Consider the following 24,454-nt stretch of genomic DNA (forward strand, 5'->3'; position numbering starts at 1 on the left):
AATACGACACATGATAGTGTTTTGATTCCTAGTTTTGTGACAACAACGGATTGTTTTGCATGACAGTCGAAAATTATAAAACCATATTGCAAGGCTAGTTAAATACAACACATGCCAGTTTTTTATATAGAAATAGACCTCCGCATCTATTTCAGTAAAGTTGACATCTAGATGATTGATGCAAGAGCCTTTGAATGCTTGTCAATTTTGACCCGTTACTTGATCCACCTATTTATTATGTTGGCCAATGAGTACCTCAATGAAATACAGGACAATTATTGAAAAGAATTAAAAGATAACTGAAAAAGAGAGGTGAACTTACAGTAGCTCCATTTCTTTGCTTCACCAACATCCTACAACAGCTTCAGCAATGCTACTACCTATTGTCATTAGTTCAAAGTGAAGAGTTAAACAAATAGTTTATCAAAAAATTATGCGTATAGGTAATGAAATCAAATCCCACCTCATAGTCCAATAATAATTAACGCTTCAAAACGCATGAAGTTGAAACTCATATTACCATTCAAGAGCCATTAAAATCACCAATTAGATGATGACAAATTGACAATGGTTGGTTAACAAAATGAATAAATTGATTATAGTTCAATCTAATATTCAAATACCTCATTCAAAAAAATAACATGTTTTAGTAGCATAAGATTTCTTTAAAACAACGTATAATAAATTTGACCTGGTTCAGTATAGCCAAGGTCTTTAGCAGCTTTAACAACTTCACTGAATGGTTTTCCATTTTCTACCTCACTCATTACGTAGCCCAAAGTACCAATAATTGGCTCCAAAAAGAGATGTTAAAATATTCATTAATTTTGTCGGTAATCACAGCTAGAGCAATCCTAACAAATGTAAGTTATTAGTTGTTCAAATTTGATTACCACTAAAGTCCACAACTATTTGAGTAACTTCATCTCCGGATGAAATAATAGGGTTTAATGATGCTATAACGGGGAGGCCAGCACCAACATGATTACCATATAAAAGAGAAAATGCAGGTAAAGGATAGGAGATGTTTATCAACAGTCAGCCACGTTAGGGGTACGGGTTGAAACAGGTCGATTTTTAGTACGTTTGGAACAGGTTGTGCTGGTTGACCCGCAAACCTTTTTCCTAATCTATTTTATATATATTTTATTTTTAAAATCAATGTGTTATTTATGATTATAAAAGAAATATTATAAAAATAATAATATCATGTTTGAAGAAACGATTAGGGGGTTGTATGGGTGAGAATTTACCAGGTATATTTGTTTGTTTGTAAAGTTGAGTTGATTTAGGGTAACTTTTATGAAATTGATGCTAAATTGTGTTGAGTTACTTTTGTTTGTAAAGTCCAGTTTATTTTACTATTTATCGAATCAAATATGTTTTTCTCTCTGATTTAGCATCTGTTAAGTTATAAACTGTATACATATGCATGTTATAATTGTGTACAACTTGATTTCGTAATTAGTTACTCTCTCTTTATCGAATTAGGTTTTGTGTTTTGATCCAGAATTACAGTTATTGAAGCAACCAGTAGTTGTACTGTGTGATTAATTTAGATCTTAATTTGTGTTGCTGTATTCATGAGAGCATGCATCCTTTGTTGTTGATTTTGTTTTCTAAGAGGGCGTTTTATTATCATAAACAAATGGTGAAAAGTGGGCAAGTGCCTAATGCCAAATCTTATCACAAGTTAACGGCGCTTTGGATGTGAAAGCTGCTACGAAGAACATGAAACGCGGTGATAGTTGTGGTGTTTTTGGATGTGTCCGAGTTTAGGAGGAGGGGTCCATCGGTCGTAATAAAACGTAATGACATGGTTACCGAAGAGGGTAATCAAGAGGGGACGGGAGAGCAACGATGGCAGCAGATGATGGTTAGCGCTTGAATTCATTGTCATTTAATATTTAAACTTTAAACAAGTTTTTAAATAGAATTAACTCATTCGTTGTTGATTATTGTGTTTGGATTATGTATATTTAGAAAGGTAGATTGGCCATGATTTTGTTTAATACTGATATCGATGTCGATTCTCTTACGCTTGACCATCTGATCTATATTAGTGTACTAATAGAAGGAGGAACTTAATGGAGTTGTACAATTACAGAAATTTTGGGGTAATGCCATAACATGTTTTATTTGTTTTTTTTACGGTAGGTTTGTTTCCATTTGTTCATCAGGCTTCAACTTAGGGGGAGATCTAACACGTACCCAAAGGGGAGGTCCGTGGCCAAATGTACGTGTCCATTTTGACACCATCATTGTAGAGAGAGAAATGGTGAACCGAGCCACCATCGTCCTCCTCTGCACCATGCCAACCATCATCTAATGACGCTGGATATAAATACTAAAACTTTGGGTATAGTTTTAATTCTCTTTAAACTGCTTGGCCCATTTGTTTTGTACCCGTATTGCATATAATTGTTCATTCGGTGTGTAAAGATTGTTACCCGTATTTTTTAAATTTTGATAACTCTGTACCTAATCCAAATGATTTATTTTTTTCAAGAAAGAGTTGGTTTTTATTTGTATGATTATGGTGTACTGTTAATTCAATAGGATTACTAATGGAGCCCATGTGTGAATTGCTTTTTCGAGGAAGAGCACTTACGTGTGAATTTTGGTGAATTTTGATTGTTAGATTTGATAGTTCATGTCTATACATGCATGTATAAGGCTTTGTACGTATATTGTTAGTTTGGTTGACTAGACATATAAGATTGTTATTTCTTTTGGCTATGAAAACTTTTAAAAAAAATCAGGTTTACCATCTTTTATAAACATTTCCAAGCTTTAACCAAGCACACATCTTTAGATAAGTGAATTTGGCCTTTTCGGCTCTCAATCAACCCTCTTAATATATACCATGTTTACGAATATTTATATCTAAAGTTTTACAATAGATGGTCATTATAGTGTGGATTATGTTCCATATTTAATGGGTTAGATGCAAGTTGAATGTTGTGTGGAATGTATCAAATGCTGAGTTTATGTCTAAATCGTTTTATAAAAAAGTTCCATTTTTATTATTATAACATAGTTTTGTCAAGTTTTTTAAAAAGATGTTATTCAACCCATCCCGACGTTTGACCTCTTAACCCAATCCAAAGATTTTGCTATGATTAGTTTGATGGATCTTGAAGTCTGTTCTTTGTAGGTCCTTTTTTTGGAATCAAACACGAAAACAATGTATTGTAGATAAAGGATCCAGCTACAAAAGAAAGCTAGAAAAGCTGATATAAGGTGAGAATTTAATAAGGCAACCCACAAATAATAATAATAATAATAATAATAATAATAATAATAATAATAATAATAATAATAATAATAATAATCGATTTTGATGTGTGTGTGTGTGTCTAATTAATTCCTATGTAATATGTAATTTAAACATATAATATAATGCTCTGTTTTGCAGATTACTATGATATATTGCAAAATAAATTATTGTTTTCTTAGACAATGCTAATTTGGACATTTTTGTGAAGTGTCTCTCATAGGCTTGACATCGATTACAGCTCCTTAAAAGCCCTAAGTCACACATTTCAATAAGGTATTTCTAAATTACCCTACATCCATTTATACTGATCGGTTAGGTTGGTGAAAGGATATTTAAAAAAAATTGTATTGCTTTTTGAATGGATTGTCTTTGATCATAGTATGCACTTATTTTGTTATCAATTGGAACACAACATGAAGAAGAATAACTGATGTTCAGTTGTTTATTGCATCATATATTCCTTCATTCACCTGTTGGCCCCATTTTCTAAATTAATGAGTACATATAAATTTTATAAACTCATTTGAACTGATTTTTTACATCTATCAATAAGATAATATTGAACTCAGTCTCGAAGAGTTATTTTTTGTGCCACTAAGTACATACAAATCTCAAAGAGTTATTTTTTACATCTATCATTTGACAGTATGTTTGATTTATTGATTTATTAAAAGTGTACATAAATCAACTAATGTAGAAAGTCTATTCATTTATAAAACATTTCTAAAATTACTAAAATTTCCTAAAATTACTAACATACTGTCAATCAACCATATATATGATTTAGTCTTACTTGCCCTAAATACAGATGAAATCAAATCAGTTAAATTTTAACAAATAAAAAATTACCCAAATCAAGCCAACTTATAAGATATCTAATTTTTCAAAATCATATACAAGAATTCAAGATTTCATGGTTGACTACTTTTGTAGACTTTCCTATGTTTCAGAAAATTATTTTTGCTAATGATTGATGTATTCCTTTTATAATGTATCCTATTATACATATAAATAGTGTTGTTAGGTTTCCACTACTATGCATATTCACTCACAAATCCTTTATTAGGTGTTTCTTATTTCTTATGCTCTCCTTGGCATTGTCTTTTTTTCTGCATTACATCACGTTGAAAAAACAAAAGAAGTCATGTTTTGGTTTCTGTTTTCTTTGTTTATTTGTTACTCAACTTATTTTATCTTACTAAGCATTTTTAATTCTCTTTTGCAACGAGTAGCTTATATTATGGAGCACCAGAACATAACCATGTTGAGAGCTGTTGATGCTTTTCAAGAAAACTTCACAGTCAAGGTTCGGGTTATCAGGATTTGGGACCATCCTGATAAGAGAAATCCTAAAGATATCTACTCTATGGACATGATTTTGATTGATGAAGAGGTTATATGTCTTTCTGAATACATCATTTTGTTTGTGAGAATATTTGTACTAATTTTTATTATAAATGTTGTTATTATATTCTTTGATTTGATACTATTCTTCATTATACAGGGTACAAAGATGGAAGTTGTCTATTTCAAGCATTTCACCTCCGTTAGGAATGCAACATTCTTCATCTAATGGTGGTGGTTCAAGTGTCGGTAACAATGGTGTCGGTTGTATTCAACAGAATGTCACAAAATTCTATACACTCAACGACATCATAGTAAAATATGTCGTTGAGTTTGTTTCTTAATTCGTTACTGCAGGAAATATAGGGAATCATTCATGTTTAATAGTTTGTTGAACGAATCTATGGAGGTTTCGATTTTTATCATAATCTGATACACCCATTGTTCATTATCAGTTTTGAGAACTACAATCATAATTATTTGTAGGAAAGATTCAAGTACATTTAGAGGTATATATTATTATGTTGTTTGGTTATGATGATATCTTTTCATAGTGTATCAGTGGTGATATAGATATCCCTTTTACAATCATTGTTTTTTTCCATAAATTGTGTTTGATAATCTTGGTTGGTCAAGCCAGGTTACGGCATTGAGAAGGGGTCAGGAAATGGGTCATCAGTAGCTAACGGATCCCATAACAGAACTGGTCTAGGATTGACCAAATTTCAAGGAACTGAATGTGTGATGAGAAGGTGGCTGGAACAAAAGAGGGTGCAATTTAGTGTGACAGAACCATAAGGTGTTTACGAGAGAGCTCGAAGAATTGAAAATGACGAGTATGGCATACGAACAAAATCCATTGAGTTTGTATTATTACCATGATGTAGAAGGATCCAACAGATAAGCGCTAAGGTCTGCAATTTAGTTATCTATATAACTTTACATCTTGCTATTGTCGTTTTCTTTCTTTCGTTTTGTTTTATTTTAATATTAGTTACGCTTACATTACGAATTTGTGCCCTAGGTTACCACTACTAGAAAACTGCTGCTATTCCCACGTCAATTTGCGTGGGAAATCCGTGGGTAACTGCGTTTACCCACGGATTTCCCACGAAAATGGGCTGTGGGAATTTTGCTCGTGGGTAATTTTTTTCTGACGCATTTCCTACGGATTTCCTACTCCTTTCCCACACAAATGTTTCGTTGGAATTCTCCTACTCATTTCTAACCGAATTAATTTTCTTAACTTTCCCACGCATTTCCCACGAAACATTACTTTTTTAAAATTTTATGTTTAAATCAATTATATTTATTTTTATTATATATATTTTATATATTTTAATTTTCTTACACAATTCCTACGGAATTTTTTTCTTCCTACACAATTCCAACGGAATGTATTCGTTTTTCCTACATAGTTCCTACGGAAATATTTTTTTCCTACACATTTCTAACGAAATGTGTTCTTGATTCCTACACAATTTCTACAAAATAAGTTTTTTTCCTACACAATTCCAACAGAACGTATTATTTTTTCCCACATATTCCTACGACATTATTTTTGTTTCCTATACAATTCCAACGGAATATGACGAAACCTGTTGATTCTTTTTCCTACATGTTTCCTACGGATACATTTAAAAAATAAATAAAAAAACAAAAAGCACATGCTTTTTCCCGCTGAAAAATGCATAATGATGAATATGATTCAGAACATAAATTTAACAAAAACAAATAACATAAATTCGAAGCACATTTAAATTACAAAATCACCATTATTAAACATAAAGATCCGGAATAGATAACAAAAATTCCAAGTCCGCTGAAATCACAAAACCACCATTGTTAAACATAAAGATCCGGAAAAATTAGAGAACTACCACTAATGACTAACAGGAAGTTATTTCATAAACTCTTCAAACTATTTTTGCCTTCTTTCTTCTTTTCTTTTTCCATATGTTGCACTCTTTGCTCCAACTCTTGTCTAGCATCCCTTTCATTTGCCAGTTCATTTAAACCGCACGTACACGAGTTGCTCACCAGTGGCTACATTGTCACAAAAATTAACACCCAATATCAAATCATTATTATTAGTGGATTCAAAATTACAACATTAGCTAAATTATTACCTTGCAAACAAACATGAATGAATCTGAATATGATGAAATGAAAAAAAGGCCAGTACATAACACCAGTGATTATGTAGGAATCAAGTCTCGTTTCAATCTAGCAAAAACTTCTGAAGCACTTTCACCTAACAAGCATATTCCACCATTAATCACATTTTTAGGAGCAAAGGCAAATAATAGAAGTGAGTTATCATAAAGTTTCCCAACGTTAATCACATTTTTCAATCTAGGTCGGGTGTTGTTTAATAGGGTTGCGAGGCATTTCAGATCATGCTCGGCAGTCGTGCTCAAGTAAGTAAAGCATTTCTGATTTAGTAACCGAGTTTGTGTCGTGTGGTTCTGGGTCGGTTTCACTCATCAATTACGGTTAAAAACAATACCGGACTAGACTAATAAAATTGGAAAAAGAAACTCAGTTTTGTTTGACTGAGGTTTCTACCGGACTGATTAATTATGGTTAGAAAACGACACTGGACTTGGATATGTAAATGCAAAATTGGTAGAAACTAAAAGTACGATTAAAGAACCTTTATCCTTGGAATATGGCAAACCCCAACATAATCATTCTCATTCAGTTCCAAATGGCTTATGATCACAAATAATCATTCTTTTAGAATAATCTTTCCCCAAAACTGTAATAAAAAGAAAAGCATGAATATGATTTTGCAAAAGAAAAATCAAATCTATAATGTATTGTTAAAATAACCTTGCTTTCTTGGTCTGGTATATTTCTAAAAACTTGTATCTAGGGTACCTGCATACTCCATTATCCATACTATTCATGTTTGTAACCTAAAATTATCAGATTACAGTTTAATATCGTGGGGAGAACGAGTACAATTCCTTTTCAACCTGAACTCATATGCAGTTGCTAAACTGCTTCTTATTAGCAACTGTATGGTATGTATATGTATACCCAAATAACGCCAAGGTGGTTAGATGGTCTTTTATTTATTTCTTAGTAGATAGATACGGGTTTGGTAAATTGCTATGCATTTAATTGCTTTTATTTAATTGTTACCAGATACATGGGTATAAAGAATGGAACGTTTCGTATTTGTTGGAGACTTACTTTTTTAGTATTCATTTTTTAGTTCATTGTAATTTATTATTTACATAAGTAATGGAACCAGAAGTAGTTTATTGGTTACGAAGCTTTTAAAACCAAAACTAGAAGTATTAAGGTTTTTTTATATACTTTATGAACCTGAGAGTTCCATAATAATTTCTTTCAGATAATTTCGTTATGATCATTATAAACGTATAATGTTCGTTGTCAATACCTTGAAAACATATTATTTTGTCCAACCCGCAAAGTTCGCTGGTATTAGCACTAGTCATCAATATATGTTTTACATGCTTACCGGTTTTTATTTTTCTTTTTCACTATACATGATACAATTTTTATGTCAGGGCAGTGTACATAAAAAGGAAATGTGGCAACCGACAGCTGTCATCATCTATATACTTGAGCGAAGCCGAGCCTTTCCTTGAACAATACGCAAAACGCAGTCCAGAGAATCAAGCTTTGATTGGATGTGCTGGTGACCTGGTTCGAACAGAAGATTTCTTGGCCATTGTTGAAGGAGGCGGATGTAACGCCCTGTGTTTTGTACTTTCTATTTATAGCTTGTCTTACTCGTGTTGCTAATTTTGGAAGCTTTGTATCATTGTACTCGTTCCTTCTAGTACTCGTTGTAAACTCGAGATTTTGATCATGAATGAAAACTTGCATTTCCTTGTTACATACTATACATACACCATAATACGATTAATCATGAGATCATTTGATACTTCTTTGTGATACTTACAAACATATGTTGAACTTGTAAATATGTGACATATACTTGTCACTTACAAACATGTTACATACTTGTACATTACACTTTTTACCTAGTTAAATCATGTTTTATTTCATATTTCACCTTATTACAAGTTAGGGGAAACATTGTTGCATATTATTACACAACTTAACTAACAAAATTACTCATTATAATGTTTTAAAAAAATAAAAAAATAAAGAAACATGGCAGCCCAAATTCAGCAAAATTCAGCCCCATATAGTTGGGTTTTGTGGGCTAGTTTCAAGGTGTAACCCCTTCTAAACACTTCCAAAGCCCAACCCATTGAAACCCTAATCCTTCCCCCTATAAATACCACTTATAACCAGCCTCCCTACCACTTTTGCAACACTAAAAACTCTCAAAACATCCTCCAAACCGTAGCTGAAAGCAAAGGTTCGAGTAGATTGACACCCCTTCACGAAAATGAGCATAACTCACTCAATTCTTATCCGATTCACTCGATTCTTTTTCCTACTTGCTTGTATAATCATGGGGTTCGATTCCTAGACTTCTCCTTGGAGAAATCAGACCTGGAATTGCTCCGAAATTGACCAAAACTTTCTGTTTTGTTTCAAACTTATGCAAACTTCATCTAACTTGTGTGAAACACATCTCAAACCAATGTCCTAATGCTTACAACCCCTCTTATGGTTGGTTAAGCTTAAAAACATGGTTGAGACATCTAAATCAGAGGTTAAAACCTCATAAACTTTCTGTTTTTAATTAGGGTTTTACCCACAAGTAATGTTCAAGTGTGAAACTTGTTGAATGTGTGATGGTTGGATTAGCTTGGGCTATCCTTCATAAGAATCCACTCATTACTTGATGTTTTGCTATAGATTAGTTGTTGTTAATACCTTGATACTTGTATGTTCATGACCCTCCTTGTTGTTTATAACAACAAGTGTAGTGGTGAACAATAGAGGTGCCTAAATGGAAGCTTGTTCTTCCTACCTCATGTATGTATTCTATGACACAAAGAGGTACCTAAATGGAGACATTAATCTCCTACCTCATGCTTGAATCTTAAGACTTGTAAACTATATAATATCTAAGTTATTCTATATGTATACATCTAAGTAACTAAGACTTGATGATGACTTAATAGTTATTTGTTAAGTGGACGTTACATCATCTATGACCATGCCCTTGTTACGACTCTAATGGATCTTAGAATCCATGAAATCATACCAACTCTTTTGAGTTTCAATAGTGTCAAGAACAAGAGTTATGTGTACAAGATGATTATTTTCACCTATGTTACTTTCTATATTTTAAAAACCCCGAATCTATAATCTTCCGTTATACGCCAAACTCACACACCTACGTTTCCTTGTGTAGAAGGACAAGGTGCTCCGAACTAATTCATCCACAAACTTGCTCTCGGAACTTCAAGTCACCACTTGTAAACCGTGAGTATACTCGTACTTCCCCCTTTTTTTTTACTTTTACCACTTTTGGGGTGTAACATGTTTACCTATTGAAAAACTTACACATGAACACTTTGTTAAACACATGAACGTTCCTATAACATGCTTGTATACGTGATGACTTGATACTTTAAACTTGGGTTATTCTTATGTGTTGAACTTATCATTAACTTCGTACGAGCCAAACCTTGACATATGTAGCGCTATAGGATTAACGACCCGCCCGTAAACTTGAGGTTATGTCTTGAGCATATTGCGTTTTCTTGGTTTGATATGTTAGACACATGCCATATTTAATGTTTATCTTGAATCATATGCTTGCCATGAGGAATTGTTCACACTTTTTATCTTATGCTATGTACGTACCAAACTTGTATACTCGCCTTTGCTTTTGCATTGAATTGTATTTTAAACATGTTACAGGTTGATGATGATGCTATAAAAGAAGTAGCGTTGATGCCTAGATACACATATAGACGTTAGGGTTGAATATGTTGTATCAAATTTTGTTATGTTATCATGTTGTATTGGTTAAACTTGTTGTATTTGGAATTTCTTGTAATGTTGACTAGTTGAAGTTATGAAATGAAACTTGGATTATTAAATTATTGTCACAAATAGTGTTATGATGTCTCGAGCAATCTTCACACTTCGTCTCATCCCGATGTTTCCGCCATTGGTTGGGGTGTGACAGATTGGTATCAGAGCCATAACTATAGGGAATTAGGAAAATTGCCATGCTTTTGCCCTAGTCTATAGTTTTAGGAACTTTGTCTCTTATTTGTTGTTTAAAACATTTTTGCTCTATCTTACATGCTTCCTAGCTACACTTCTTGTTAATAAATTTATGTGCCTTTCCTAAGGCAAACACAAATACACTTATGCTATATTTTTATATATTCTTGATACATTATCGAGACGAATTTACCAAAATAGGCGTGAAACCCACAATTTGGTAAACGACTCTCACTCTACCTTTAATCTATTTTTGCACGAAATTTCACCATTAAGCTAGGAGTGACATCCACAACTTAATGGTAATTTCCATTTCAACTCTAGTGGACCCTTGTCAAAGTGTCAAAATTTTATTTTGGCCGACAAGTACCAACCACATTTAGGGTACGAAATCGTCAAGTTAGGGGTGAAACCCGCATCTTGTCGATTAAGTCCCATTCCTTGATTTTTATTCTCGCCAAAGTCCCGAATGTTCCAATCATTTAGAGATGTGTAGTAACCGGAAGGGTAAGATACCGTTAATCGCTTCTCGACGAGAGTATCTTACTTATAGGCCAAAGCACAATATCTCTAAATCGAAAGGACTTTCGACCCACTTTGGAATTGTCGACGTTTCTCTACCCGAAACATTCCTATGTTTTATTGAGCCTCTCTTTTATGTATCTCAATTTATATGTGATTTTATACTTGAACGTTCATTCATTTCGAAATGTCGTTTTAATCATGTCGCACATTATCGCAATCACAAACAATAATAATTCTCATGAACCAACTAAATTTATATTTTCCTATTCGCAACTTATGTGCTATACATGTTGAATGTGTGTTGGGAACCTATGCTTTATGTGAACTTTACTTGGTACTTGAACATCTACTTGCGTTGCATACACGAACCTTGTTTTCAATTAATGATCAAAGTCTCATCCTTTCCCTTCTCTTTCAAATCTTTTAGATGTCTTCTAGTTCATCCAAGAGACAAAGGTCAAAGAAGGGTTCGACCTCCTCCGCCATGTCCCAAAAGGATTGTATGAAGTTTATGGCTAAACAATTTGCAAAGGTCCTACCCGACATTGTTAGCAAGATCCAAACCGATTCACCACATGGTTCGGTCGACTCAAAGGCCGACAAACCCAAAGCCACCTTCCAATTCAAGCAATTCATGGCTTGCAAACCCTTAGAATTTACCGGCAAGAATGGCGCTACCGCCATGATGAATTGGTTTGACTCCATCGAGCTTACCTTCTTACAAAGTGGTTGCCCTGACGAGTTGAGAACATTGAATGCAACCGGTGTGTTTCGTGAAAAGGCACTTGAGTGGTGGACAACTGAGCGTAACAAGAGAGGAAACGAGGTCGCACACACTATGCCGTGGGACGATCTCAAACAACTTATGAAGGATCACTTTTGTCCCCCTCACGAACTCCAAAAGTTGGAAAATGAATTCTGGAACCTCACGCAAAAAGGGAGTGACATGGATGGTTTGATTACACGCTTCAAACAGCTTAGTGTTCTATGCCCTGGTCAAGTAGAAACCGCCCCCAAAACCGTGGCCAAGTTCATTCGTTGTGTTGCACCTTCCTTAACAAACCATCTTGCATCTGCCAACCCTCAAACCATTGAAGACGCGTACCGCATAGCTACCGAACTTAACAACAATTGTGTTCTTCATGGAACCTTTGACAAGGTTTCAACAAAGAATGCGCACCAAGCCACCATTGACTCTCCTAATGAGTCTAAACCCTCCCAGCAATCTAAGAGAAACCAAGGCAAGAAGCGGAAGGCTTCAAGCCAAAACTGCGCGGTCGTCACTCCGCCAAACCCACAACCCCTTCAAACTGTGCCTGCTTTCAATGGTGAACGCAAGGTTTATACTGGAACGCACCCAAAGTGCGACAAATGCCGATATCATCACCCCCCAAACGCTCATTGTCGAAAGTGTGACAAGTGTGGCCGGTATGGGCATCTCTCGCCATACTGTCGTATCCCCCCACAGGCCTACCAAAACCAAGCTCTTTTGGCTCCAAATCAAGTCGCTCCTGTGCGAGTATGCTTCACGTGTGGTGATACCAACCACATGGCCAATGTGTGTCCTCAACGATATCAACCACAACAACCTCGACAGCAACAACCACAGCCACAACCCCAACAACAACAACAGGTTCAAGAACCCGCTAGGGGTCGAGCTTTCCTTCTCACCACAGCTCAGGCTCAAAATGCAAACGACGTCATCACTGGTACGTTTCTCATTAACCATGTCTATGCTTCATGCCTATTTGATACTGGTGCCGATAAAAGTTTTGTGTCGTTAGAATTCGAGTCTTTGCTCAAGTGTAAACGCTCTAAGTTGCCAAAATCTTTCGCTGTCGAAGTTGCTAATGGTAAAACCGTCAATGTCAATTCTGTTCTCTCCAATTGTTCTCTAATCCTTAACGATCATACATTCTCAATCGATCTCATACCTATGCAAATGGGTAGTTTCGACGTCATAGTAGGTATGGACTGGCTTGGGCGAGTTCGTGCTGAAGTTGTCTGTTCTGAGAAGTTTATTCGCTTGCCTCTTCCAAATGGTGATTCTCTACACGTCTATGGTGAAAAGCCTTCTCAAGGCCTTAAGCTTATGTCATGTATCAAGGCAAACAAGTGCTTACGCAAGGGTACCTTCGCCTTTCTCGCCCACATCGTGGAAAAGAAGGATAAAGGCCCAAGCATAAGTGACGTTCCTGTTGTACGTGACTTTCCGGATGTATTTCCCGAAGACCTTCCTGGTCCTCCTCCTGCTCGTTCTGTCGATTTTCGCATCGATTTAGTGCCTGGCGCTACGCCTATCGCTAAGTCCCCCTATCGTTTAGCACCCTCTGAGATGCAAGAGCTCTCGAGTCAACTTCAAGAGCTTCTTAACAAAGGCTTCATATGCCCTAGTACTTCTCCTTGGGGCGCTCCCGTGTTGTTCGTCAAGAAGAAAGATGGATCCTTTCGTATGTGTATTGACTATCGTGAGCTCAACAAGCTTACTATCAAGAATCGATACCCTCTTCCTCGCATTGATGACCTCTTCGATCAATTACAAGGCGCAACCTGCTTTTCAAAGATCGATCTTCGTTCTGGGTATCATCAACTTCGAGTACTCGAAGAAGATGTGCCTAAAACCGCCTTTCGTACGCGTTATGGTCATTATGAGTTCGTGGTCATGCCCTTTGGTTTGACCAATGCACCTGCTGTCTTTATGGACTTAATGAACCGCGTGTGCAAAGCATACTTGGACCGTTTTGTGATCGTCTTCATCGACGATATCCTCATCTATTCCAAGACGCAAGCAGAGCATGAGCAACACTTGCGCCTTATTCTTGAACTCCTTCGTACTGAACACCTATATGCCAAATTCTCCAAGTGTGAATTTTGGTTACAAGAAGTTCAATTCCTTGGTCACACTGTCAACAAACTTGGTATTCACGTTGATCCCGCAAAAATCGAAGCTGTGAAAAATTGGGTCGCACCTAAATCTCCGTCCGAAATCCGTTCGTTTCTTGGTCTTGCTGGTTACTATCGTCGTTTTATCTCCAACTTTTCGAAAATCGCTGTTCCTTTGACCTCCTTGACTCAAAAAGAGAGACCTTTTGTTTGGGGTCCCGAACAAGAGGAGTCTTTTCAAACGCTCAAGGACATGCTTTGCAATGCTCCTATCCTAACGCTTCCTAATGGTAACGATGATTTCGTTGTGTATTGCGACGCTTCAAACCTTGGTCTTGGTTGTGTCCTTATGCAACGTGACAAAGTTATCGCTTACGCATCGAGGCAACTCAAAATTCATGAGAAAAACTATACTACTCACGACCTTGAACTTGGTGCGGTCGTTTTTGCATTGAAGATTTGGCGACACTACCTTTATGGTACTAAATGTGTAGTCTTCACCGACCATATGAGCCTTCAACACATCTTCAATCAAAAGGAACTAAACATGCGTCAACGTCGTTGGGTGGAATTGTTAAACGACTATGATTGCGAAATCAAATACCACCCGGGTAAGGCGAATGTAGTAGCCGACGCCCTTAGTCGTAAAACTCACGTCCAAAGTATCCGTTGTTTCCAACTCGTCCACGATCTTCAAAATCGCATACGTAACGCCCAGTATACATCCGTTAATGAGGGTAACCTCTACAACGAAATGCAATGTGGTGCTGAGAATAGTCTCGTGTCCAAACCCGATGGTATTCTATACTATCTCAATCGCATCTGGATTCCCAATCGTGACGATCTTCGCAATTTCCTGATGAAGGAGGCCCATAACACGAAATATTCTATTCACCCTGGTGCTGATAAGATGTACCATGATATGCGTACTTCCTATTGGTGGCCTGGAATGAAGAAGGATATAGCCACCTTCGTTTCTAAATGTCTTACGTGTTCCAAAGTAAAAGCCGAACATCAACGTCCCTCTGGCTTGCTCGAACAACCAATAATTCCCGTTTGGAAGTGGGAGAGCATTGCCATGGATTTCATCACTAAGCTTCCTCGCACTACAGCTGGTCATGACAGCATATGGGTCGTCGTTGACCGATTGACCAAATCAGCTCACTTCCTCCCCATTCGTGAAGACTTCAAAGTCGAGAAATTGGCTAAGGTCTACATGAAGGAAATCATCTGTCGTCACGGGACGCCCATTGATATCATTTCTGATCGTGATGCTCGTTTTACGTCTCGTCTTTGGGAAACTTTTCAATCTGCTATGGGTACTAAGCTTAACCTTAGCACCGCCTTCCATCCTCAGACTGACGGTCAAACCGAGCGTACTATCCAAACCTTAGAGGATATGCTTCGTTCATGCGTAATAGATTTTGGTGGCAACTGGGATTCATACTTGCCCTTGGCTGAATTCTCGTACAATAACAGCTATCACACGAGTATCCAAATGGCTCCTTTCGAAGCATTGTATGGTCGCAAGTGCCGTTCGCCTATTCCTTGGCACGAGATTGGTCAAGCCCAAATCACCGGTCCCGAGCTTATACAAGAGACTACGGACAAGATTTTACAGGTTCGAGACAACTTATTGAAAGCCAGGAACCGACAGAAGAGTTACGCTGACAAAGGACGCAAACCTATGGAATTCGAGACAGGTGACAACGTGCTTCTCAAGGTATCCCCTTGGAAAGGCGTGGTTCGATTTGGCAAGAAAGGGAAACTCGCACCTCGCTACGTTGGTCCTTTCAAGATTCTCGAAAGGATTGGCAAGGTTGCGTATAGACTGGACCTGCCTGAAGGACTCAGCAATGTACACCCTGTCTTCCATGTGTCCAACTTAAAGAAATGTCTAGCTGACGAAGGACTCCACGTTCCTCTCGAAGACCTGCAAGTCAACGAAACGCTTCATTTTGTGGAAAAACCGGTCGAAATCGTGGACCAAGGAACCAAGCAATTGAGGCGCAGTCGAATTCCTATTGTCAAAGTTCGATGGGAAGGAAAACGTGGCGCTGAATTTACTTGGGAGCTCGAAAGCGAAATGAAATCGAAATATCCTCATCTTTTCCCTGAGTCTTCCTAAATTTCGGGACGAAATTTCCTAAAGGAGGGGAGACTGTAACGCCCTGTGTTTTGTACTTTCTATTTATAGCTTGTCTTACTCGTGTTGCTAATTTTGGAAGCTTTGTATCATTGTACTCGTTCCTTCTAGTACTCGTTGTAAACTCGAGATTTTGATCATGAATGAAAACTTGCATTTCCTTGTTACATACTATACATACACCATAATACGATTAATCATGAGATCATTTGATACTTCTTTGTGATACTTACAAACATATGTTGAACTTGTAAATATGTGACATATACTTGTCACTTACAAACATGTTACATACTTGTACATTACACTTTTTACCTAGTTAAATCATGTTTTATTTCATATTTCACCTTATTACAAGTTAGGGGAAACATTGTTGCATATTATTACACAACTTAACTAACAAAATTACTCATTATAATGTTTTAAAAAAATAAAAAAATAAAGAAACATGGCAGCCCAAATTCAGCAAAATTCAGCCCCATATAGTTGGGTTTTGTGGGCTAGTTTCAAGGTGTAACCCCTTCTAAACACTTCCAAAGCCCAACCCATTGAAACCCTAATCCTTCCCCCTATAAATACCACTTATAACCAGCCTCCCTACCACTTTTGCAACACTAAAAACTCTCAAAACATCCTCCAAACCGTAGCTGAAAGCAAAGGTTCGAGTAGATTGACACCCCTTCACGAAAATGAGCATAACTCACTCAATTCTTATCCGATTCACTCGATTCTTTTTCCTACTTGCTTGTATAATCATGGGGTTCGATTCCTAGACTTCTCCTTGGAGAAATCAGACCTGGAATTGCTCCGAAATTGACCAAAAACTTTCTGTTTTGTTTCAAACTTATGCAAACTTCATCTAACTTGTGTGAAACACATCTCAAACCAATGTCCTAATGCTTACAACCCCTCTTATGGTTGGTTAAGCTTAAAAATATGGTTGAGACATCTAAATCAGAGGTTAAAACCTCATAAACTTTCTGTTTTTAATTAGGGTTTTACCCACAAGTAATGTTCAAGTGTGAAACTTGTTGAATGTGTGATGGTTGGATTAGCTTGGGCTATCCTTCATAAGAATCCACTCATTACTTGATGTTTTGCTATAGATTAGTTGTTGTTAATACCTTGATACTTGTATGTTCATGACCCTCCTTGTTGTTTATAACAACAAGTGTAGTGGTGAACAATAGAGGTGCCTAAATGGAAGCTTGTTCTTCCTACCTCATGTATGTATTCTATGACACAAAGAGGTACCTAAATGGAGACATTAATCTCCTACCTCATGCTTGAATCTTAAGACTTGTAAACTATATAATATCTAAGTTATTCTATATGTATACATCTAAGTAACTAAGACTTGATGATGACTTAATAGTTATTTGTTAAGTGGACGTTACATCATCTATGACCATGCCCTTGTTACGACTCTAATGGATCTTAGAATCCATGAAATCATACCAACTCTTTTGAGTTTCAATAGTGTCAAGAACAAGAGTTATGTGTACAAGATGATTATTTTCACCTATGTTACTTTCTATATTTTAAAAACCCCGAATCTATAATCTTCCGTTATACGCCAAACTCACACACCTACGTTTCCTTGTGTAGAAGGACAAGGTGCTCCGAACTAATTCATCCACAAACTTGCTCTCGGAACTTCAAGTCACCACTTGTAAACCGTGAGTATACTCGTACTTCCCCCTTTTTTTTTACTTTTACCACTTTTGGGGTGTAACATGTTTACCTATTGAAAAACTTACACATGAACACTTTGTTAAACACATGAACGTTCCTATAACATGCTTGTATACGTGATGACTTGATACTTTAAACTTGGGTTATTCTTATGTGTTGAACTTATCATTAACTTCGTACGAGCCAAACCTTGACATATGTAGCGCTATAGGATTAACGACCCGCCCGTAAACTTGAGGTTATGTCTTGAGCATATTGCGTTTTCTTGGTTTGATATGTTAGACACATGCCATATTTAATGTTTATCTTGAATCATATGCTTGCCATGAGGAATTGTTCACACTTTTTATCTTATGCTATGTACGTACCAAACTTGTATACTCGCCTTTGCTTTTGCATTGAATTGTATTTTAAACATGTTACAGGTTGATGATGATGCTATAAAAGAAGTAGCGTTGATGCCTAGATACACATATAGACGTTAGGGTTGAATATGTTGTATCAAATTTTGTTATGTTATCATGTTGTATTGGTTAAACTTGTTGTATTTGGAATTTCTTGTAATGTTGACTAGTTGAAGTTATGAAATGAAACTTGGATTATTAAATTATTGTCACAAATAGTGTTATGATGTCTCGAGCAATCTTCACACTTCGTCTCATCCCGATGTTTCCGCCATTGGTTGGGGTGTGACAGCGGAGATGAGGAAGGTGACCTTGAGACCGAGAAGATTCTAGAACCTTCTAGCCCAGGTCTTGATTCTATTCAGAAAAAGGAAGGTCTCATAGTATTCTTTCCAGGTATAATGATCTTAATTTATATGAAACCAACTTATTTCTTTTTGTGAAACTAGTAATAAGACCTGTGCGCGTTGCAAGGTTGGTACATCGCAAACATCGAATGGATTAGATCAGGCGTTATGTGATGCGTTAACAATATGAAAACGCGTGTTTCGACGTATCCGATTGAGCTCAATGTAATCTACATAAGCATTGCGATTGGATAAAAACGTGAAGTAAATCAAATTTATACCGTACAATCATAACGTATAAAATGTGAGCCGACTCACGCATAGAAAATGTAACGGGTATAAAGAAAAAACTGACACGTGTAATCAAAAAAGATTAATTAGAGCTTTTAACAAAAGGAAAAAAAGAAAACACAATTTGACTCCCACTCATATTCTATTTGACCTAGTTTGTTTTCCAAAAAACTTCACGTTGAATTTATACCGACACGTACATAAAAATGATTATAAATTTGTTATTTGTATATGCATGCATTTTCACTAACTTGAGATATACATATTCCTTGTAGGAATACCTGGTTGTGCTAAATCTGCTCTTTGTAAGGAAATACTAATTAAGCGCTTCAGAAGGTCTTGAGGATGACCGTCCAATTCATAGTCTGATGGGTGACCTTATAAAAGGTGTCCACCGGCCTCTAGCAAAATCGTTAACTTACAAATTATCGTCTTCTTAATAATGATATAACGTGATATACTTTTGCTTTTTTTGTCGATTAAAATTTCAACAGGAAGGTATTGGCAAAAGGTTGCTGACGAGAGGCGGAAGAAACCTTATTCTATAGTGCTTGCTGACAAGAATGCACCCAATGAAGAAGTCTGGACGAGGCAGGTAACTTTTTGAATTGAAGCACGTTTTCCATTGTGCATAAACTACACGTAGTATATTTTATGTATAAATATAATATAATATAGAGGAGTAGAGGACAATTAACATGCCTCAGTAATAAGATCTATAAATAAACCTCCTGGTGGTTTTCTTTTTTCACTTTTGCAGATCGAGGATATGTCCCGTAGCACTAAAGCATCTGCAGTGCCCATTGTGCCTGACTCTGAAGGTTTATGTCAATCTTTTATTACTTCAAATGAGTTATTCTTTTCGTCATAAATGCATTTAAATTCTGGTTCTTATAGTCACTTAAAGTTGTAATGTATACATTTTGGAGCAAGCTTACTACTATAAAGGGTATTGGTCAGATAGCATACATCTTATTGTTCAGAAACCAGTAAAATGCCTCGTTTTCACTTATATTAACACTAAAATACTACATATGCGTGCGTACATTCAGGCCTCAACATCATATATAGGTTCTAAGCTAAATATATAACATGCTAGACTGAAAGGTTGACTTTATTGTCAAGAATGAATTCTGCTGATGTTCTTTTTTTCTTTATCCTTTCATGTTCTTATATTATTTCTTTATCCTGCAGTTGTTAAGGGGTAAATAGGTGAAGAATTTGGATTAATATTTTTTTTACTGAAAAAGGACCATGTTGCAATTTCCTTGAAAAATCTCAAGTGGAAAGTTTTGCAATCTTGTAGTGATGTTGGGTATGATAGCTAATATTTGTTTACTTTAGCATATTAATTTTGGGGAACATGCATGCAGGAACCGACTCAAATCCATTCTCTCTTGATGCATTAGCAGTTTTCATATACCGTGTACTTAATCGAGTTAATCATCCTGTAAGTTTGCTAGTTTTCTATGTATGCCATTGTAGTTGCTTCCACTTAATTGGTATTAAACTACTTATTATATCACTATATTTGAAGGGAAATCTTGATAAATCATCACCAAACGTTGGATATGTGTTGCTAATGTTCTATCACCTGTATGATATGATGGAAAGGTATCACAGTTGTGACTTCTGATTAATATTATACTTTATTTTTCTTGCAAAATCGTTGCTAAGGTTTTTGTTCTTCGCATATCAGAATCATTCAGAGTTTGAAAGTGAACTGATCGAACGTTTTGGCTCACTTGTGAAGATGCCTCTCCTGAAATCTGAAAGGTAGATACATAGATAATATTTTTCAGAGCTGGCAATGTTGGCCCATCTTCTTATCAATGGGTCAATAATGGTCAAATGAATCAAAAAGGATAGAAAGTTGACCTGGTCCCATTCATAAGACAATCTAAGTTACTTTATTATGGAAATTAGGTTATTATCGATACAATCAACTTATCTATACGAATTTTGAATTTTTTTTGAGAAAATGTGTTTGGGTTAACCCGACCCGTACCCAAGAATGGGTGAGCATAAAACTGAAAAAACGTAACCGAACTGAAAAAAACTGAACCACACAAAAAACCAAAAAAAAAAAAAAACGAATCGAGTAACCGAACTGAAATTTGTGATTCGGTTACGGTTTTGCATTTTATGAAAACCGAACCACACAAAAAAACTGGAAAAAAACTGTAACCGAATCACAAAAAAAAGAACAAAAAAACGAACCAAAATTTACGGTTCGGTTACGGTTTTGCATTTTATGAAAACCAAAAATAACCGAACGGAATAACCTAAAAATCATTTTTTAATGTTTGTTATATATTATTTAGGAATTATAAGTTTTATTCTCAAATGTTAAGTATTTATAATAAAAAAAATTAACATGTTTATTTATCTTTGAAATGAGTTATCCATTGCCTACAAGAAATAACTAAATTTAACATATAAATTAAATGATTTTCAAAGTATTAGAAGTTAGGTTTATGTGAACAATATTAATTAAAAGGGTTAAACATAATAACTTAAATGTAAACATCTAAGAAAGATTATTAAATCTAGGATCATACTTTTTATTTCTGAATCTTACGTAATTTTGGTCCAAAACCGAACCGAGCCGTTGCTTAAGCCGTACGGTTTTCAATAACCGAGAACGAACATTTTGGTTACGGTTTCGGTTTCGATTTTACCATAAAACTGAACCGAACCGTGCACACCCCTACCCAAGAACCACCCATCATTGTGCTGGATCCGCCCATTTTCCACCTCTATCAATATCTACGCTCGATATTTCTGCTGCTGGACTAACAGTGATGTATGTTTTCTACTTTTTGGGGATCATATAAAGGAGTCCGATACCTGATTCGGTGAAGGCAGTATTGGAAGAGGGAATAAACTTATACAGGCTTCATACTAATAGGCATGGAAGGTTGGTATTTTCCATTTATATATAGTGTTCTTTTTCCTTTCCGTGCTTGTGTTAATGTGTTTTTTTAATTTGCAGATCAGAACCCAGTAAAGGGACATACGCAAAAGATTGGGTTTTGTGGGAGAAGCAACTGCGTGAGGTTTTATTTCGAAATGCTGATTATTTGGCATCCATTCAGGTAGCATGTTTAATTAATATATAGAACGAAAAATAATAATCTGTTTTCCGTTCATCTGTTCTTATAGTTACATTGGAGATATTATTGAGGCTGTGTTCTGTAGGTTCTTTTTGAAATTGCTGTTGATCAAGTGTTAGAACAGCTAAAAAGAATAATGAAGGGAGAATATGTTACACCGATATCATCTGAAAAGAGCAAGTTTGGAACTATAGTTTTTGCTGCCATTGATGTTCCTGTTGCTGACCTTCATAATCTCCTTTCAAATGTGAGTAAAATATCTACTTTTTCTCTTAGTATTTTGTTACTCAATTAATATTTATTGATTTTCATGTTTCCGTATGAGATATTGCCCCGAAAAAATTAAATCAAAACGTAGACCACCTGAAAACGTACATAAAAATAAGCGCAAAAACGTATTACATCTGACCCGACCCATTTCCAGAACAAAATAAAATTTACGTCAAAGCGTAGGCCAACTGAAAACATACATAATAATAAGCATAAGAACATATTATATTTGACCCGACTCATTTCCTGGAAAAATTTACGTTGAAACGTAAATCAACTTGAATTTATACCCATATGTACATAAAAATTCACCTAAGTTGGTAATTGTAGCATATAATATTTATTTTTCATGACGTAGTCTTGAATGTATCTAATTATTTTCTTGAACAGATATCCGAGGAGAACAACCCGAAGGTGAAAACATTCATAGAAAACAACAACCTCCAAAAGGCCCACATCACTCTTGCTCACAAGAGAAGTCATGGTGTAACCGCTGTGGCTAACTATGGTCGTTTCGTGAACCAAAAGGTGCCAGTGGATGTAACCGCACTATTATTATCAGATAAACTAGCTGCATTGGAAGCCCAGCCCGGGTCCATTGATGGTCAGAAGATAACGTCTAAAAACGAGTGGCCCCATCTCACATTGTGGACCGCTCAAGGCATACCCCCTAAGGAAGCCAATACATTACCCGAGCTCGTTTTGCAAGGGAAAGCTAAGCACATTGAATTTAACCCGCCTTTCACTATTACCGGGGTTCTGCAATTCCATTGAGCCGTGTGTACTACAAGTAACACTACAACCACCGGGTCAAGTGGGCCGGACCCTGCTGAATACTGAGAAGTGGTTTTTGCTATAATTGGATCTTAGTAGCATATCAAATATACCGGTTTCAAACTGCTAGTGAGGAGGATGTTGTCTTGCACCTTTGAATGGCAAAACTGTAATTTTGTAGGACTAATGTTAGGTATATACCACAAGACAATACACAAGAAAACAAAGCATCGAATGATTTAATATGAGATCTGAGCTGGATTGAGAATGGAGTCAAAAGAAACTTTATTTTTGCAGGTTGGTCTTGTCTTCTCAGAATTATACTTGAAGGATACCGTGCATCATCTGCTGGAAAGGTACTAATATTATACTTGTAGTTTGTATGTGGCGGACAGTGTTGGTACTACTATGATGAATCTGTATCACTTGCAATTGTACTTACAATATGGAATCAACAATTTAGTTCTCAGATGTTTACATGATCTGAAGTTTTAATGCTTCATATATATATACACACACATAGAACAATGACAGAATTTCACTAGCGAATATTCCTTGTCTTATATAAACACCTATATCCAACAGGACTGTGTTAGTAGCCGTGTAAATGAATCGAACGAACACGAACATATAATCGAACACATTTTTTTTGTTCATGTTCGTTTATGTTGTTCGTGTTCGTTTATGTTGTCTGTGTTTGTTTAAAACCTAGATGAACAGTTCATGAACGTAACGAACATAAACAAACACACTTAAACGAACATAATTTAACAAACAATAAACAACACAAATGAACATAATTGAAGAAACATAAATGAAAACAAACGAACATAATTTACTAAACATAAGCAAACATATTTAACGAACATAAGTTCCTTTTTTTATATAAATTAGTGATTAATTACCACAAATTCCATTGGTCAACCCATTTTATTACTAGAAAGCCCAATTACCAATTAGTTATATTTATATAGGTAGATAGAAAGTTCCTTTTATGTTTTATATTTATATAAATGATAGAAAATAAGCTATAAACTACTTTAAAATATAAGCACAAGCCAAAAAATTTTCTGGTTATATTAATAATGGACATCAAAAGCAAAAAAAAAAAAAAATATAACTACTTTTAAATTGAAACGAACATAAACAAATGTAAATGAACGGCACATAAACACATGTACATAAATGAACATAAACGAACACAAATGAACAAACAAAACGTGAGTTCATGTTCGTTCGTT

General features: G+C 35.8%; 1 protein-coding gene and 1 long non-coding RNA gene across 2 annotated transcripts; one reads left to right on the top strand and one right to left on the bottom strand.

The window, feature by feature from the left end:
• Positions 1 to 6,629: 6,629 nt before the first annotated feature.
• Positions 6,630 to 7,567, bottom strand: LOC110874221. Its single transcript, XR_002555748.2, has 4 exons — positions 7,460 to 7,567; positions 7,281 to 7,385; positions 6,754 to 6,878; positions 6,630 to 6,670 (listed from the first exon to the last, which is right to left on the bottom strand). It is a non-coding gene; the product is annotated as an uncharacterized LOC110874221 (long non-coding RNA).
• A 48-nt stretch (positions 7,568 to 7,615) lies between these two features.
• Positions 7,616 to 23,372, top strand: LOC110875495 (tRNA ligase 1). Its single transcript, XM_035976913.1, is given in 14 exon segments — positions 7,616 to 7,653; positions 8,167 to 8,348; positions 18,713 to 18,811; positions 19,329 to 19,369; positions 19,371 to 19,440; positions 19,548 to 19,648; positions 19,814 to 19,874; positions 20,427 to 20,503; positions 20,591 to 20,660; positions 20,751 to 20,829; positions 21,893 to 21,973; positions 22,049 to 22,151; positions 22,255 to 22,416; positions 22,830 to 23,372. Coding segments are annotated over 14 exon segments (1,548 nt in total). The 3' UTR covers positions 23,214 to 23,372.
• Positions 23,373 to 24,454: the final 1,082 nt, after the last annotated feature.

This window comes from Helianthus annuus, chromosome 9 (genome assembly GCF_002127325.2).
Source record: "Helianthus annuus cultivar XRQ/B chromosome 9, HanXRQr2.0-SUNRISE, whole genome shotgun sequence".
Lineage (NCBI taxonomy): Eukaryota > Viridiplantae > Streptophyta > Magnoliopsida > Asterales > Asteraceae > Helianthus > Helianthus annuus.